Source organism: Nesoenas mayeri (assembly GCF_963082525.1).
Source record: "Nesoenas mayeri genome assembly, chromosome: 2".
Lineage (NCBI taxonomy): Eukaryota > Metazoa > Chordata > Aves > Columbiformes > Columbidae > Nesoenas > Nesoenas mayeri.
Window position 1 is genome coordinate 18,496,318 of NC_137543.1, and position 19,683 is coordinate 18,516,000.

Here is a 19,683-nt window from a genome sequence, read left to right on the forward strand (position 1 = left end):
GACACAGTTACAGGTCTGTTTGCTTAATAAAGAGCTGGAGATTGATGAGGAATATAGAGGTAAAATAAATACATATATGTATCTCAGGGTGATGTTTGGATTTTTACTTTTAAGTTGTGCAGAAATCACCTATAATTTTTCCTCCTAATTTGATCTTTATTTCCTCAGAAAGTGGTTACCATATGGTGAACTTTGTACCTGTTTTTAAAAGGAGTAGCAATTAGATGAATTGCCCATAGTCAGCATGAGATTCCCTAGCTCATTCAGGATTATAGTACTAACGTCTTGAATGCTAGTCATAGGCTTTGATTTTAACAACTTTCCTTTGTTGCTTCTTTTGATTAGAGATAGGGAAGAAATTGGACTATATTAGGTGTGGTGAAGAAAAAATAGAATTTGAAGTGGTTTGTTTTTTTTACTGCATGTAAAGGCAATAACCTAGAATTTTTTGAGATTTCTATGAATCTAAAAATAAGGTATCTGGATTAGCACAAGACATCTTCTTTTCTAATTAGTCCTGCTGAGTCCTACTGAGCAACAAAATGTCAGACTGGAGTGTGTCTTTTATTTTCTACATCAAAGGCATCATGTCTGAATAGTGCTTACATTGTGTGTAGGTACATAGATTCATAGGATCATTTTGGTTGGAAAAGACCTTTAATATCATTGAGATGTCTGTGTTCTTGGAGCTTAATGGAGGATCACAAAATTTAGGTGTCACCAATTTCTGCTTTCAGACCGTGACTTTACCTGGTATTATCACTGACGGTAATAGTAATCTGAGGGAGGAGGAAAAAAAAAGTCTATCATTCCATCCATGGAGGTGTTTAAAAGGCATATAGATGAGGTTCTTAGGGCTTAATGCTAGAGTTAGGTTATGTTTGGACTCGATGATCTTGAGAGTCTTTTCCAACCGGAATGATTCTATGATATTTATAAAATGCAACACTTTAGTACTTAAGCAGGGCCTGCAAGAATATCTTATCTTCTAGAGAATGAAAGAAGAAAAGTGTTATGAACTGGTAACTTCTGAGGTTTTCCGGGCTTATTTTCAAAATAAACATTACTTTAGATATTTTTTTCAACTAGCTGACTTCATTTCTAAAATGAAAGTCTTTCTGTATTTATTTAAATAAAATGTGCAATGCAGATCTTTTAAACTCAGGAAAATCTTGCCTATCATATGAAACAAAAATAGTGTGCTTTGGAGATTTTAACCAGTCTTTCTGTGTTACAGTGCTCTGTCCAGCCAATGAAATGCGTCTGGATTCAACAGGAGTAATACTGAGCCCTGGATATCCTGACAGTTACCCAAATCTTCAGATGTGTGCGTGGACCATTACAGTGGAAAAGGGTTATAATATCAGCATGTTCTTTGAATTCTTCCAGACAGAAAAAGAATTTGATATACTTGAGGTGTTTGATGGTAACTATAGGATGCACAAATTTGAATGATACTTTTTCTATATATATGTGTTTTTATATTGCATCTGTGTAATCACTGTTGCTTATGCAAAACATTTTATGTCAGTATAAAAAAATGCTAAATAAGCAATTATTAATAAGCAAAATTCTTAAGCAATTAAAAGAACTGTTGTGTGTCAAAATTGTACTTAATTAACTATGTTTAGAAATAATTTTGTTTCCAAAGCAATATTGACTCTAGTGTATAGCATATAATGTCAACTCCTAATTTTAATTCAGATTAATTTACTCTTTGCTTGCAAAAGGTTTTCCGTGTATATTATTTGTATGCATATAATTTCTTCTATGTTATTTTAAACTTTGTAACTCCTTTTTTTCTTTTTCTTCTTTTTTTTTTTTTTTTTCTTCCTTGTTTCAAGGACCAAATAGTCATAGCCCATTGCTCATTTCTCTCAGTGGGGACTATTCATCTTCCCTAAATATAACCAGCAATGGCCATGAAGTATTTCTCCGGTGGTCAGCAGATCATGGCACCAATAAAAAAGGTTTCAGGATCAGATATATAGGTATGTAAATCAGACTATCTTTAATGTGTGTAATATTTCAATATGGAACATATTTATTTATGTGAAATGGGTAACGTAAGCTAGATTTTGTAACATTAATTGCCCAGACTGAAAGGAAATCCAATCTGTTTTATATATGAACCTGATGATACTGATCTTGTGAGAAAAAAATCCCAAACAACAAACAAACACCCCCCTCAAAAAAAAAAAGAAATAAAACAAAACAAACAAAAAAACAACAATGAACCAAACCCACAGCAACAACAACAATCTAAACAGAATGCACACCCTAAGTAGGATACATGAAACACATGTGCTGTGTAGAAATTTCAGTGAATGTTTCACAGGACTTTAAAATGGCATAAGCCAGTACTGAAAATTAAAGAAGCAGCTTCCCCCTTCTCCCTCCTACCATTTATTTGCATTCATATGTCTCTGTTCTTTATACTGGATCTTTATGCATTCATCATTAACACTTCTGGTGAGACAGAGGAAGAGTTGTCAACAAGGCAGGAGTGAGGACCTGTAAGGTGGAAAAATCTGAGACCTGAAGGACTGAACTCTTTAATTTAAGGTTCCCCAGAAGAAGCAAACCATATTACAAGAGATCATTTAATACGTCAAAAAAGCCAACATTGTGTCTGTTATTAATTCAAATGAACATATTTAAGAAGAGTGTGTGAAGATTATACTTAATAAAAATTGAGTTTTATATAATTTATTTCATGAAACTATTATACAATATTCTTGTTTTACAGGATAAAAATATTAATTAAGCTAAAGTAGATCTGTTGCAATTTACAGCAATTACACAAAATCTATATTTGATTTTTTTCATTATGAACAGAGTGAAAAGTACTAGGGATAGCATCTGTAGATACTGGAGAAGTTATTGGAATAAAGCAATTTCACTTTGCAAAGTAAAGAAAGCAATAAAGAATAAATAAAAAATATTTCTTTTTGCTGTGTTTTTTTGTTTTTCATCACTCAATTTCTGGCTACTTCACTATTACAGAAAAATAATTAGATTCACAAGAGTCTGTAAAGCAGTATTAGTGTCATCTTTTCCTTTAGGAGAGGACAATTTTCTCAGAGGTAAAATGTTTGTTGTATAACTAGATAAAATTCACTGTTGGCTAGACATGAAGTATTTTATGGTGCCTGTTTTCATTGACTGTAGTACTTGTTGGATCTCTTAAAAGAAAAAGAAGATAAAGTTCTTCAAACTCTTTTAGGATCACAAGGGAAGATTATTTGAAAATAATGATGTGCACCATATCCTTGATATTTCCTTCTTAAATATATATATATACATACTACTGAAATTTCTGCAATTGCAATAAACTTCATCATGAACTAAAATTCTTGAGCTTACTTGGTTTAAAAAAGATGGTGAAAAAAACAGTTATAAAAGTAAGCTATCACTATGTTTCCTTCTAGGCTTCTAAAACCTGAAAACCTTATAAAGCCCTATTATTTCACCTTTATACTCAGTGAAATTCCTTGATGATCAGAATAAAAAAAGAACAACTTTTAGTGATGTTTTCTTAACTTGTTGTCAAGTGTCCTCTGAATTCCACAAGAATTTGTCAAGAATTGTCATCTGGATTCTAAATGCATCTTTTATTTATTCAATATTTATCTTTCAAGCTCTCTACTGTAGTACTCCAGAGTCCCCTCCACATGGTTTCATTGTCAGTCAGACAGGTGGACAGCTCAACAGCATGGTTCGTTGGGCCTGCGATCGAGGTTTTCGGCTCATTGGGAAAAGTACTGCTGTATGCAGGAAGTCTCCATACGGTTATTACTCATGGGATGTTCCAGTCCCAGCTTGTCAAGGTAAATTCTTTCATTATAAAATAATACACAAATAAATTTTCCTTTTCCTTTTTTAATGTAAGCCATGCCTTTTCTGACTTGAAATGAATAGAATGTAATAGTTTAATGGTCATGTCTCTGTACTGAAATTTTTCTACCTAATAAAAGTGAAAAAAAAAAAAAACCACAAGTATTTTTAAGAAACAGTATTACAGTATTTCAACAGAATTTGCTGGACTGGCAGATGCTAAAAAAATCTACATCACTGTAAGAAGAAAAAAATCCCAAATATGAAGTATAAAATTATTCAAAAGGTTAATTAAAAACTGAACATTTATTAAAGTTCATTTATCATGATCTAGGAACTATATAAAAATCAAAAAGACCTCAACCTTGCTACATTTCAAGAATGGGAAATTGCCCAAATAAAGCATTGCCCATGATGCCAGTCTAATCTTTCATGGTTTAAATTGAAATTTAAAATATAATTCATTAAGTTAACTGTATATTTAATTTCTTCTGCATTATAAAAGCAAAACATATTCTACTTAATAAGAAAAAGGAAATAGTTATTCAATAACCATCACAATTGTATTCTACTTCTTCCTTTCCTGAAAAGAATGCTATTGTTCTGATAAATTACTTATGTCACTCTTCAGTGAGCTATTAGGACTTCTTTTTTTTTTTTTTTTTTTCTGGAGAATTTGCAGGTGTGTTTATTCAACATATGTACATTTTATTCCTATTAACCAGTGGAGATTAATGCTATAGGAATGTTCCATATTCATTTCCCATATTTTTTTTTTTCACAGAAAGTCTCTTAACTGTATATTTGTAAAGCAAAACAAGCTAAACTTTATCAAAGGTGAAACAACCTCAGCCTAAAAGCTTTTTGATAAATTGCTATCAATATATACAAGGTGTGCCTGTAGTTTTCAAACATGAATGTCCTCAAAAAAAGTATGTGCAGTGCATTTTCTACATATCATTCATTAGTTTTTCTCCTCTTCCATTATCTAAGGACTGCCTTCACTTATTTGTGGAACACTTCGTTGTAGAACTTGATCAGACTATTAATTAGATGTATCAAACAATATGGAATGAAAAACAAAACAAAAATAGAAACACAGCAAACAAAAACAACACTTACTGAATTCAAGCAGCAGATGATTATTGTCAACATACTGAGTAAAGTTCAGTGATGGAAATTGTTTCAATAATCAAACAACACTTTACTAACAAGTTAAGTGTTTAGTAATCTCACAGTGTCTGATTAAGCACAAAGACTGTTGGTATCAACTGTCAGCGTATTGAAAATTATTTAATGTAAGTATTAATTTAATAACAGCTGTTTATAATTACATATTAAAGGAGGGCTAATTTTGATACATGACATGGACTTTATTCTTGCTTCCAGCAAGACCTTCTGTGCAGAAAGAGGTTTGCGGTCAAGATGTGTAGCTGCAACTCAAACCAGCAAACTCTTTAGATTCAACTTAAAGATACATTATTACTGCAAAGCCCCTCAAGAACAAGCTGCTTCTATACAACAGTCATACATATAAGCTCACCCTTGTTTTGCTGAGGTGAAAATTATCCCCTATACCCATATGATACAGATGATTTATGATATGATCTCTTGTAAGAAAAGGTTGAGAACAACATCAGTAACTATCCCTCATGTTATTTCATAGAGGATATTGATGAGACACAAGGACTATGCCTTTTCCCCTACTACTAAGCAGTACAGCTTCACCACAAAGTAGTTCTAACTCTTTGAAATATGGGCTGTGGTTTTTAGAACCTTGTGATATAGAATATGAGCATTATTTTAACAACTATTTTAATTGTCAGTCAGTATTTACCAATTATTTTGCTAAGTGATATAAGTTGACAATGTTACAGTCTTACCTTCTACTTCACATTCTCTGTTATGTATAGAATAAATAGCAAAACAATTTTAATCAGTTCTTTCACACGTCTGAATGTAGGGTTGGCACAGATGACCATTTAACACAACAACGAAAGTATTAGTTTTTTGGTTTTGCAATATCTTTAAAAAAATGCATCTCATTTTAATCTATTTTCTGTCTCCTAAATGAAGATTACTAGTCAATTCACAGTAGTAGTTACTGGCATCATCCTATAGGAAATGAGAAATCTAAGGACTTAAAATTTATGAGTTCTTTAACAATACCTCTACAATCAACACAGCTAGTGGCTTGTGATTGTTTGGGTTTTCTTTTGAACAATACTAAGTCCATTTCTTGGGAAATATTTTTTTCCAGTCTGCAGAATATTTCATTACTGTATTTAAACTAATGCTTCCTCTTTACATTTTTCATTTTGTATCTGTACCATTGCTATAACTGCTGAACCCGTTTGTGTAAGTAATGAATGCCAGTAGCTTTTTTCTTTTTCAAGTACATGAGTAATGTTATAGTAATTTTTAATATTCTCATTCTTATAAATATATGAGTAGAAATCTCGATCTCTGAAGCTCTAAATAGATAATACTAGCCATTCTTCAAATCACTTGCACTACAGGACTGACAGAAACTGAAAAATCCAGATATAACATTTTAACCTTGAATGAAACCTTTTTATATTGTTTATAGAAATAAACGTATGTCAGTAGAAGAGTCTCAATGCAGTAGCAAGGAATCAAAAAGAAATGCCTCAAGCCAGACTTCAGCAGCTGTCTGCAACCTGTTTCAATGTTAATACAAAAGAACCTTTCCTCTGGCATGGAAAGAAATACAAGGAAGCTGCTCCGAAGTGTAATATTGTATTAGTATAATGGTAACAATAATAAAGATTACTTTCAAACTGTTATTGCTTTTACTGTTGAGATATTAACTATTCTATTTATTTAGACATACATTAAACTGATCATAATGTAAAAGTATTGTCATCCTTTTATCTATCTCAGTTTTAATGATACTAAACCTCTTATCACAAAATAATAAAAGATTCTCATGATTAACTAAATTATAAGGTTTGATTACAATAAACTTTTAAAAGAACTGTTTTTGAAGGAAGAGTGTACCTTGGCCCGTTATGCAATAAACGGTGTTATTTGATTATACCCTAGTTAAACCAGCTTCTGCTTATCCTCCTTTTTGCATGGATAGGTCTGCCTAATGTTTGCTGCTGCAGTTGAGGTATCTAAGATATAATAGATAAGATATTATAATAAGATATAATAAACACTAACTTGGTCATATGTTTTCATTTTAGTGTTGTGGAAGCTTAGTTTCGGTGATATTAGGTGAAAGAGTAGAGTTTTATCAGATGTTTAGTAAGAAATGGAAGATGGGCTTTCTGGTTTAGTTAACTTGTCACTTTTTATCCCTCTGGGATCATGTCTTTGTACACCTTGGAAGATGGAATTCAGTGACTCTCTTGGGGCCTACACTGTCTCCTAATCACTGTTGTCTTATTTTCTTCAAAATGTGTGTTTGTCTCTAATTGCCTATAGACATTGTGATAGCCATGAGATACATATTTTTATGGTTACCCAGACAAGGCAATAAGCAAACTAATAATAGCTTTATGTGATCTTTTTTAGTACAGTATGCAGTTTCTTTTTATGGCAATTCAAGCATATTTTAACACTGATCCTATCACCTCTATTAGTGCTTTACTTGTGACTCAGCTGTGATTATTAGCTTTGGTACAGTGCCATACTGTTGTTATATTGCTTGTGAAGCAAATCTGTCTTATGTCAGATCAGCTCACAATAGGAGCAAAAATAGATTACTCCTTTTTATCAAATATTTATACACAGTCTGAGAAGCTTAACTTTTCATACCTCCGTGTAGGCAGATTAGGTCATTTCTAGGGGTAAAAGATTCCACTTCAAAGTCAAGGAATTAAGTGCCTAACTCCTCCCTCCCCGCCCTGCCCTGATTTGTGGGTTTTTTTGGTTTTTTTTTTTAATCTGGCCTGCTTTGGTGTATTGTGTATGTGGAAAGTATTGATTTAGATCAATTTAGGGCCAGATCTTCTCACACTTCTGAATAATAATAAAATAAAATAAAATAAAATAAAATAAAATAAAATAAAATAAAATTAGGTTTACACTTTCATTTGACAATATTTTCAAGAGAGTATTTTCTTTCTGCTTTGTGAAAGGAAAAATAGAGTATTAAAAGTTCATTTTAATGCTGTGCCAGAGGTCACACAGTACAACTGATGGAAGAAACCTGAAGTACAAACTAGATTCCTAGTGTTTCAGGCTGGTGTTTTACTCATTCAACCATGCTGATCATATTTTTTTGCACATATTCTCTGTAATCTTCTTCATTTTAAATTGATAACTTCAGAGTTACGAACCATTGTTCTTACTTATAACCTCCTCCATGAAAAGACAAAAACTTCCTGAGATTTAATTCCCTACGATTTTAAGGGAACTTATTTGTGGTCTTAAAACACACACTAATGAGTTAAAAGTAATTTTCATGAATTTATGACTGTTGATGTTACAATGCATAAACCCTTTGTATAGGCAGAAGCTGATAGTAAAGAAAACATAAAATAAATATATCTTTCTCTTTACTCAGCAATATCTTGTGGAATTCCTAAAGCTCCATTAAATGGTGGGATATTAACCACAGATTACTTAGTTGGCACCAGCGTTACGTATTTTTGCAATGATGGGTATAGACTATCAGCTAAAGAACTTACTACCGCAGTCTGCCAGCCAGATGGTACCTGGAGCAATCACAATAAAACACCTCGCTGTGTAGGTAAGTAACATGTTAAAACTCTCCAGTGAGTAAGAACATGGCTGTACATTTTATTTATTTATCTAAGGTACAAGTCTTCATATTACTTAAACTTTCAGCTTCAGGTTACTTTAATCTAGAGTAATTGCTGGTATTAAATTATTGTGAAATATGTATTCAAAATGTGTATATCTGAGATATATATTGAAACTTTCTGTCACAGCAGAAGAAATACACTGGAGACCATGTAATACATTCAAACTGATAATTAATTTACAGAGAAATCAAAGTTAATGGTTGAAGAGGTTTATGCAAAAGCCATCTCTTCGGTGAGAGCAGCACATTTCATGTACTGATAACAAACCCTGTTTACTATTCAGGATTGTAAAGTCTCTGGTATTCTGTGATACTTGTTTGAAACTGCTGCTGATTTTTTATATTCAGCCCAATATTATAATCATACACCATCTAAACTTGGGGTAACATTACTGAAGAGAAAATGCATGTTCAATCCCAAAGAGAAGTGGATACCGTCAGTTGTAAATGCAGTATGAAAACCCAAGTGATTGTAAGACTGATACAGAAATGTCAGAGTGTCTGATACACATTAAGATTTGGATTATCTCACCCAGTGAATCTTGGAAAGGAAGGAAAACATGCCTTTGTATAATTTTCAAGGATTCTCCCTTTTGCCTTTTTTTTTTTTTTCCTGTATATCACATTTCCTCATACCTTTTCCTCAATCTAAAGAACCAATCTGAAAGGTAAGAAACAAAGTAGTACCCAGTAAAGACTTTCCTGTGTCTTTTTATCATAGAAAAAAAAATGTTGTACGTGTTAACCTTTTTCTATTAGATTAGGGTGGTAGAAAGTTTTTGTTTGGTATTTGGAGGAAGAACACATAGAATTAAGACATGAGATAAAAAGGTGTAGCTTCTGAAAAATCATGTTGTTTGTGGATATTGTTTTATCTGTCACCAATGTGCAATCTCTCCATATGGGTCTTTAAGATCTCAGAGAAATTACCTGGATGAGCAAATAATTCCTTTATTGAAAAGCAGTTAAAATTTTAGTAAAAATTCTTATGTCTGACATAAAATGTCACAGGAGTGACAGTGAGTTCAACCATTGTATTGATTCTATCTACACCAATTGCATAGCTCTGCATACTCAGTCACTGATCTGTCTGGGCCATTGATCATTATTAAATGAGACAACTTGTAGCTACTAACCACAGACAATTTCAGATACAGCCTTACTCTGCAAATATTATGTCACTGTGTTTAAAATACATTTCTGAATTAATAATGGTACATATTTTCCTAATTTGCCTGTACTAAGCCACAAATAACTATGTGTTTTTGTTATTTTGGAAGTTGTTACATGTCCAAGCATAAATTCTTTTACACTGGAACATGGAAGATGGAAAATAGTGAATGGGTCACATTATGAGTACAAGACAAAAGTAGTTTTCAGCTGTGATCCAGGGTATTATGGTTTGGGACCAGCATCTATTGAGTGTCTTGCTAATGGCACCTGGAGTTGGAGAAATGAACGACCTTACTGCCAAAGTGAGTACATATTGTATCTCCATCTGCTGTACAGATTTCAGATATAAATATTTTATTTAGCTAAATTAGAAATTAACTAATAAATATTAGGATAAGTTAATTAGAAAAAGTTTCCTGACTGGAATTCCTGGTTATCCTGAAGGCTGATACTTACAAATACAATCCATTAGGTTCAGTAACAAGGAAATATCTGTAAGCACAGTTTCGGAATTTAAAGGTTCCTAAATCTATAGAGGTAAAAATAAGTAATAGAGAACATTTTCCTATTATTTTTCTAGGTCAGGAAAGCTGTATAGTCTAGAAATGCAAAACCTTTGTATCCTGTCTATAAACTTGATAAATAAAATAATCTCTCCTTTCAGCTGGTTACTGTATAGTGTGCAAGTCTACATCATTCTTTCTGTTGGCTGGTATTCTGATGACCTGCAATAGCTACTTTTGAAAAAAATAAGTGATGATTATTCAGACACTTTAAACAGGTTAAATGTGTGGTTAAAATTATGTTCCCCTCCTCCACTTCTGTGAAAAGCAGGTTTATTTATTTATTTAAATTTAGACATCTGTTTTTCAAAAGTGTTGGGTTTTGGATATACTGTGAAACCCCAAAGTTCTTCTTCATTGTGAAACACCACATGACATACACTCTGAGAGAATGGGATATGACTATGAGTTTGGTGCATGTATCTAAACTGTGTGTATCTGCATGTATGTATGTAAATCCAGACATGTTTAAAAAACAAAAAACAAAACAAAACAAAACAAACAAACAAAAAAAAGCACAGATAAGCCAAATAGCTGTGGGTTAAAACGTATTTAGAATTTATTGATATTTGAAAATAAAAAGGGGGCTGGAGAATGCAACTCCAAAGGCAGGTAATTACATTGGAAATTAAGTTCTTTATAACATAGTGAAAATTTCATTTATAATTTAGCTGATTTTTAAAATTAATTATGATATTTTTCCTATACCAGTGTTAAAAATACTGTATATGCATCTGTATCTATGTATGTCTCTGTGTACATAAATATTTTAAATACTGTATATGTACTTGTAACCTTTTTTTCTTTAAAAAAACAAACATATTTTCACTATATTTTGGGAAGTTCTGTTTACAGTATTGTCACCTACATTTCTTTTAGCATAAAGTGCACTAAATGTTTCATCCTTTGGTAATCCACCTCCTTGTTTACTAATGATAAAGTTCTTTTTACTAAGTCTTAAAAGAAAATTATTGAAGAAAAAATAAGATTTTTTAAATAAAAGGTGCTTTGAATTGTAAATTATAACAGGGAATTCCATACACGTCATTCACTTATTGTAACAATATATTGTGTGAGTACTAGGAAAGCATTTAATTACGAACTAGGAGATAATAAAGACGTCTTCCCAGGAAACCATAAAGACAATTTTTAAAATGGCAACAACTGTGTTATTCTAATATTAAGAAAAACTTATTTATAAAATCAAAGTAATTAAATAGCAATTTAAATATTAAGTATGTATTATAATAAATATGGTAATAAATATATTATATAATAATATAAATTTTATATACTATATGTTATATGTTATATTATGTATTATGTATCATGTATTAGATACAATTTATATATATTAAATAGCTGTTTAAAGAGCAATATTCTGAATGGTGGGGGGTTTAAAATTTATAGAGACAATTTTAATTGGTTCTTCAGTATTATTTCCGGGGAAGTCTTTTTAATGCAGAGTTTTTAATCTATTTTTTCTACTGAGCAAAATACTTAAAGCTGTGAAATTTATTTATCTGTTTGAATGGTATAATTGACATTGCTGGTTGATAAGTGTTATTGTATGTATTTTGTGATACTCAACTGTACATTTCTGTTTTGATTTTTTTTGCTATTAAGTTATTTCTTGTGGAGAACTTCCTACACCTCCAAATGGGAATAAGATTGGAACTCAAATCACATATGGATCTACCGCTATATTTACTTGTGACTCAGGATACATGCTCGTTGGCTCTGCAGTGAGGGAATGTCTGTCTTCTGGACTCTGGAGTGGAATTGAGACCAGATGTTTAGGTACGGATGCTACTGTCATGGCTTCTCTATTTTGTTTATTTCTGGTAGACAAAAGTAAGCAAAGTGAATCAGCTTATCTCTTTCTTTTGTCCGAGACATTGAAAAGAGTTCTGCATTTTAAGAAATGTGTGTGGCTGGGCTGTTTTTCTCATCAAATTATAGCTATGGTTACCTTTCAATATCTCTCCAGTGTGCAAAGACTGTGTCACTGGGTTGCTGAATATGTCTCTAAAGTTGAATATAAAAGAATATCCATAAACTGAGACTTTCATATAAATCTGAACTAAAATATACATTAAATATAGGGGTTTATTACAATGTCACTTTGTACAGATTACTCTTCACCTTTCTTGACTACTGTCCATCTGAAATAATTTTCTTTCCATACTTCAGCATTATTTGGTGCAAATTTTCACTTAAGCTTAATCTGAATGACTCATGAATGAGCAAAAGTGTTGCTTATGAAGCTACAAGTCTGAAGCTGGAATGTATCCTGACATATAACTGAGGGAAACAGATATGATTTGAGGATCAGGATGAGTACTTTTTTTTTTTTTTTTTCCTATGCTAATGTAGCTTACCAGGAGAAAATAAACAGACATTTCCAAAAGTGATGAAAGTTGAGGTGGCAGAGATCAGTATGTGCTTAAATGAATGCTGGAATAAGTGCTGAAATAGTGAAATAGTCATTTGTTGGCTCTTAAAATGTTTCCTGTATTACTTTGCTTGTAATTTCAGAAAACCTAGTTAAAACAAAACAAAACAAAACAAACAAAACCAAACCCAAACCCAAACAAACACCACCACCAAAACCAACCAACCAACCAACCAAATCCCACAACCAAACAAGGACAAAAAACCTGGGGTAAAAATAAGAAGCAAAAACATAGCATGGTTTCAAAAGCCATTCTGTTGGATTCAATCCTTCTTAAAAGCAGGAGGTGTTTTATTAGATTATTCCTAATGATTATGACTTCTTCCTAGAACTTTTTACATTGATAATCTAATGTACAATGTTTTGTACTTTTTTTTGGGGTGGAACTGAGTTCCTCTCAGTTGTGTTAGTTGTGTTAAAAAAAGTAATTTTAGAAGATGGTTAGACATCATATGAATGAAAACCATGTGAAAACTGGGACAAAATATTTTCAACCAATTGTCAGACTCATTAGAGATATCTCATACAAACTTTTTGTTGTTGTTGCTATTCATTGATAAACTTACTCCAGCTTTTCACATTGTTTCTTTAAGTTGTTAATATATCCTCTTCAACTCAGCTGGATGACACTTAAACCTGATGTATTGATTCTTTCTTCTTTCTGAATCCCTTCTGACATCTAAACAGATCTGTTGATACTCTCTCTCTCTTATTTACCAAAAAAATATTGCTGTCATTTACTACATATGTGCTAGGAAGAATTAGCAATTGCAGAAATGATAGGTGGATTCAGTTCTGTAAGTCAGTATTCAATCTGAACTCAAGATAAACAATTTAATTTTTAAAGGTCTGTAAGATCTTATATTTTGTTGTAAATCCTGTTATTATTAAATGATGTTATATTTAGTTCACTTGGAGAACTAAACAGGACTTTATCAAATGCTAAGTTTCCGTATGAATTAAAATGCAAGAATGAAGAATGGCATTGACCTGATCAATAAGATGTATAGATATTTGTTTCCAATACATGATTAATACTAGAAGAGTTTTCAATAAAGACAGACAGGTAACAGAAAAAAGCTAATTGTGTTAGAGTGAGCATTAAATGTCAGCATTTGTCCACACTCACTCTATTATAGTATCAAGGACATGTTTACGTATGGTTCAGAGAATTTTCCTTGGACAGTGTCTGGTCTAGTCTTCTGGGCTGAATGTTATCATTACTTATAGGGTTCTAACTTGTCAAAAACACCTGTCAATAATTTTGACCTCTTTGCCTCCAAAAGGAGATAGAACACTAGTTTTGTGCACCTAGAGTTGAGCTTCTCAATGTGCTTCCTCTGAAAGGAAGCTAATTTTTTCATATCAAGACCACTCATCACATTTAAAAGTTGCAAGGAGGATCTGAACAAAAATGCTAATGTAGACACAACCTGAGACGACTTAGATGAGAAAATTTTACCCCAGTTTTACTCACATTTCTCTTCCTTTGTTTTTATATAAAAATATAAATTCCAAACACTAATGAGTCATTAGTGACAGCCTGCTGCTCACAGAAAAATACAGTGACACAGGAGAAAAATGTTACCCAGTAGCTCTGTACAGAGCAAAGCTGTCAAGGTGGTAAAAAGAGTAGGAGACATACCAGCTGGGGCAGAGCAACCATGTAAGCTGATAGTGAAGAATATGCAGTACATGAATCAATCAGTGTGTGGGACAGATAAGAATCTGCCATTTAGTTCCTCCACTCCATTCATAACTGAAAGATAATGTGATAAGGGATAAAAAGGTGGTGTTTTGTTTTGGTTTTTTTATAAGACCAGTTTATAAGATGTGTGTACATTAGTGAATGAAGGAACCAGTGGGAAGGTTAGATAATCATCCTAAACATACCATTCATCCTGAACAGTTTTAGTACAGCTTGAAGAGTTGGTGAGATGAGGAACTTCTGAAACTAGCAGGAGAAAGACACCAAACCCTGTGTTGTCCAGGGTTGTGCTAGTGTCATTTCAATACTGTGATTTTCTACAGAAGATGATGTTTGTGAACTGAAGGATGCAAAAGAAATATACCTTTCTGAGAAATGCAAGCCCTTTAGTAAAAAAACAAATTCCAGCAAATAATTCTTCCCTGCTCAGCTGAGGTCATCTTGACAGGTTAGTTAACTTTTTTTAATAACTCAAATCTCTTTTTGCAATAATATATTGATATGTAGATTTCTTTCACGTCTAGGCTCATGTTGGGCATTACTGACAGCTAAAATAAGCATAGGCACGTTTTTGCCATTTAGTGTAAAGATTCTCTATTCATTTATTCCTCTTCTTGTATCCCAGAGAATAACCTTCAGAAAAGAAACCTAATTTGCAGCTGAGGTTTCAAAGGTTCTGACACTAAGTTATTATGCTCATTCTTCATTGCTAGAGCTGGTTTTCATGTCAAGTTAGGTAATTTATTTGGTGCTCACACATTATTAATACCCTTCATTCCTATTTTTTGACTAATTTTGATTCTTAATAATAGTTCGTGTAGTTATTCAACTCAAGCTTTGCTAGACTTTGAAAACTTTCCACATTCACAAAAACCCATTCAAAACCCTACACTCACTATTTATGTATGTATATGCACCTATATATATAGATGCAAGCACATAATACACAAAGCATCAAAGGCTACAGAATGGCACTTCAAAAATACATTTCAGAATGTTAAAAATGGGAAGTAAATATCTTTATTTTTCACAAATCCTTTAAAATAAGACTTTAAAAGGAATGTTCTGAAAAACAACAGCATAACTGATCATAAAAGTTACCAGGATATACAGTAATGAATATGAGCATGTCCTTAATGTATAATGAACATTTTGGAATTTTTCACAGGTATCTTAAGAGAAAAATAACAAAAGAGCTGAATTCTACTAATAGTAATGAGGAAAACCAAAACAAAAAAAACCCACTAGCTTTTAGAAAATAATACAACAAAACTAGAATAGAATGGAAGAGAAAATAAATAATAATTATTCCTCCAGATATGGTATGGGTGTGGATGATAGAGGGGGTTTTTGTTGGTTTGGGAGGTTTTTCTTGGTTGGTTGGTTGGTTGGTTTGTTTTTTTGGTTTTTTTTTTTTGAGTTTGGAGAAGTAGTGATAGCAACTATTATAAGTGAAAGGTCTGTCTATACTTCCTCTGAGGGAGACCAACTCTGTGGCTGTGTGAAAGAGAATTGGAAAATAAAGGAAACAAAGAAAAAAACTTCTGGAAAAGATTAGTGAGTCTCTGACTTCATTGCAACGTAAGGAATTTATTCAGTTGCATAAATTAGTGAAAATTTCAGTCATGTTCCCAAAAGTTCTCTTAACAATAGCTACGTATACCATTACATACACTTTCAGTAGGAAGCATACAGAACAACTTACCACATGCACTGACACGATACATGGTATTTTGAAAATTAAACAAATACATCTGAACCTATCGGGGTTTTGTTTTGGGAGGGTGCATAGCTGGTGTTTGTTTTGAAGTTTATTTTAATGTCTTAGTCAGACAAAACTTCCCCTGGAAAGCAGAGTGAAAACTGGAAATGAATCTTGCAAATCTCGAAGGGTTTTCATTTGCTTTTAAAATGTAGATGAAAAATGTGTCACAAGTCTGGCATATCCTGTTTTAAAATGGTATTTAATTCCTTAGCACTGTCACTATAAGTTTATTTAGAACTCTGTTGTGATAGAAATCCAGTTTTATAATATTATTCATAAATTTAGATTCCTTTATTTTTTAGTTTAGAAAACTTACACATCCCTGAGGAGGTTGTTTCAGTGGATGCTTGTTCTTATTGTAAAATGTTGAGATAGAACCTCTCCCTTGTCCTCTCCATGTGAGTCCTTGTGAAGAGAAAGTGTCCATCCTCTTTCCTGTGATGAGGTCTCCCCAGAGCCTTCTCTTCTCCAAGGACTAACACCTTCAGCCTTTCCTCATAGGGCAGATTCTCCAGCCCTTCAGTTATCTTCATGGCCCTCCTTTGGACCCTCTCTAGACTGTCTGCATATTTCTTCAGTGGTGGGGACAAGAATGGACACGGGACTCCAGATGCAGCCTGACAAGTGTTGAGTGAGATGGTTACATCTCCATCTCTGCTAGTAATGTCCCTGCACACAAGGCCCAGGATCCAATTTGCCTTTGTTGCTGCCGGGTGCATTGCTGACTTGTGTACAGTTTGTTGTCTGTCAGGACCCTCAGGTCCCTTTCAGCATACCTGCTACCCAGCCACACAGATTTTAGCCAGCACTGGGATCTTTGATTATTCCTTCCCAGGTGTGGGACCATGCAGGTCTCTCCGTAAGACGGCTTTCCCTTCTGATGTGTTCACCTCACCACCCAGTCTGGTGCCATCAGCAGACTTGGTGAGGGTGCTTTCAATCCCATCATCAAGATCATTTATGAAGATGTCGAACAGCATGGGACCCACTATTTATCCCTGTGGATCCCACTTGTGGCAGTCTGCCAGCCTTAGTAAAAACCATTGATCACTGTCCTCTGAATGTGGCCTGTTAGGCAATTCCTTACCCTTCTTGCAGACCACTCACCCAATCTGTACCTTGCCAGTTTGTCCAGGAGAAGTCTGGGGAAAAAAAGTGTCTATTGCTTTACTAAAGTTCAAAGAAAAAAAAAGTAAAAAGAGAAGAAAGCAAAAAAAGAAACTCAAAACTCAAAACAAGTTGTCAAACCTAGGGTCTGAGATGTTTATGACAGTGAGAGGAAGTAGGCTGAGAGGATGGGAATTTCAAGTAGTTTTAAATTTTCTTAACCTAGACAGAGATGTTCATGGAAGACCTACGGATGATTTACAATAAAGTTTTCACCTGTTGCAGCTGTGGTTAGTTTGTTGTTTTCTGTTGTTGTTTTGTTTTATTTTTTTTTTTTAATGTCCATGCACAGCTGTAGAAACTATAGTGTCATCTTTGTCACCTGATGTGTTGAATTACTTCAATTTTATTCCCTCTGCACAGGAGCGCTTGACCTTTCTGGTGATGTATTCGTCTTTCACTCTACGGCCATAAAGCAACACTAAAACAACACTAAAATCTTAATTAAGAATAAGATGAAATTTTGTAATTAAATGCAATTAGAAAATTATTTCCTTGGACATGATCTGTATCACTGCAAACTATGTAGTTGCAGTTCTGATAGAAACTGAAGTTTTGCATCTTGGTTTTTACTCCTCATCTGGTTAGTCCTATTATCATCACAAATGGGATAGGATTGGATAATTGGGCCCTTTGTGTAATGTTGAAGAAAGTATACTATGTACTGAACAGAGTACAACATTCCTGGAGAATCAAGAAGTACTCTGACAAAAATTTTATAAACATGTATTATGCTATCTTATCCTAGAAAATATAAAACAAATTTCAAGTACACCTAGTCCTTATGTAACATTGGGGGAAACAGGGGTGAATAATCGCTTTAATAGTACCGGATTTGGACTCCTCTTCCTTGTACAGAAGTCTTACTGCACTCAACAATTTAATCTCTGTGAAGGTACACATACAGCCTATATTGTGAATTTGGATGCTTTTATCATGATTCATACAGTAAAATACTATATGAGGCTTAAGATGTCAGATGCAAGTTATAAGAAAATCTGAGATTTGGCTTTTTTTTTTTTTTAAATAAGAATTTTCTAGCCCTGAAAGAATTCAGCAAAATTCAAAAAGTTACATCAGAGTATTACGAACAAAGTTCAAATGAAAAAACAATCCAAACTATATTGCATCTAAATGGCCTTTCTTCTTAGCAACCTCATGTTTTGGGGGTTTGTTTGTGGGGTTTGTTTGTTTGGGGTTTTCGTGTTTGTTTGGTTGGTTGGGTTTTGGTTTGGTTTTTTTTTTTTTTTTTCAGAGAAAGAGAGGAGAAAAAGAGAGCACAGGAGTTCAGGTGGCTGGTGATTTTTTTTTTTTTTCAGTAAGGTAGTAGCTGAAACACTACTTGTTTTCCTTGTTTGCTTTACTGTTTTTGCAGTGAGTTCTGTGCCATATGTCACAGTCTCTATGAGGTCAACCATTCTCAGGGGATTTTACATTAACACAGTTTGCTGAATCACAGTGCCCATTTTCTAGTGTTCATTAAGAAAAATAGTAACAAATGACACATGGTTCATTCTTTTTCCCAGCCTCTCTCTAGATTTCATATCTCTTTGTGACTTTCATAGTGTAATCTTTCATAGTTATTTCACATATTTTGAGAATATAGGGTAGAAGGTTAGGCTAAGATGTAGAAAGGTATTTGGTTGCAGGACATTTGGATGTAGTTACACAGACTGCCTTTAGCTCGAACATCTCTTCGAGATTCCTTTGAGAAAAATAAGGCAGAAAGAATGGAAAACAACCCAGAGAGTCAGATTCCAGCAATAAATTGTCCAAGTTCATTTGTTTCCATTGTAAGAAGGCTGTACTTATAACATCCACATGGATTGATATTTATAATATTATTTTTATTTGCATTTATATGCATTTTTATATAATGGTATAATGTTGTAATGTTATCTTTATTAAGTTTAGTCTTAATCAAAATAAAACTAAGGGGAATAATATAGAATTTTATAGGTTTTAATAAAAAGGAGTTACTCATATTTTTGAAAAGAGATTTGATAACATATGTGACATTTGATCTCTTTGCTATCACTGTCTTTTTATATTTTTTTTACGTGTCCTACCTATACAAATGTGATACTGCAGTTTTCCTCAAGTTAATAAAAATAAACCTTTGAATGAAGTCAATAAAAAATATTGAAACATATTCGACATTTTTTTGTTTTAATTATGGAGGTATCTTTAAAATTTATCTGGCATATTTACTGATCA

The 19,683-nt window shown here is 33.0% G+C and overlaps 1 protein-coding gene across 3 annotated transcripts in view; it reads left to right on the forward strand.

Moving 5' to 3' along the window:
- Nucleotides 1-19,683, forward strand: part of CSMD3 (CUB and Sushi multiple domains 3) — a gene marked incomplete at its 5' end in the record, with an annotated part of 620,447 nt that overhangs the window by 545,324 nt on the left and 55,440 nt on the right. For 2 of the 3 annotated variants that reach the window (XM_080338547.1, XM_080338549.1), the window contains 6 exons: nt 1,238-1,426; nt 1,845-1,991; nt 3,642-3,830; nt 8,375-8,560; nt 9,916-10,110; nt 11,998-12,171. In XM_080338547.1, coding sequence (XP_080194673.1) covers nt 1,238-1,426; nt 1,845-1,991; nt 3,642-3,830; nt 8,375-8,560; nt 9,916-10,110; nt 11,998-12,171 — 1,080 coding nt within the window. The remainder of the gene's footprint in view (nt 1-1,237; nt 1,427-1,844; nt 1,992-3,641; nt 3,831-8,374; nt 8,561-9,915; nt 10,111-11,997; nt 12,172-19,683) is intronic. The other variant, XM_080338548.1, reaches the window with a different exon arrangement.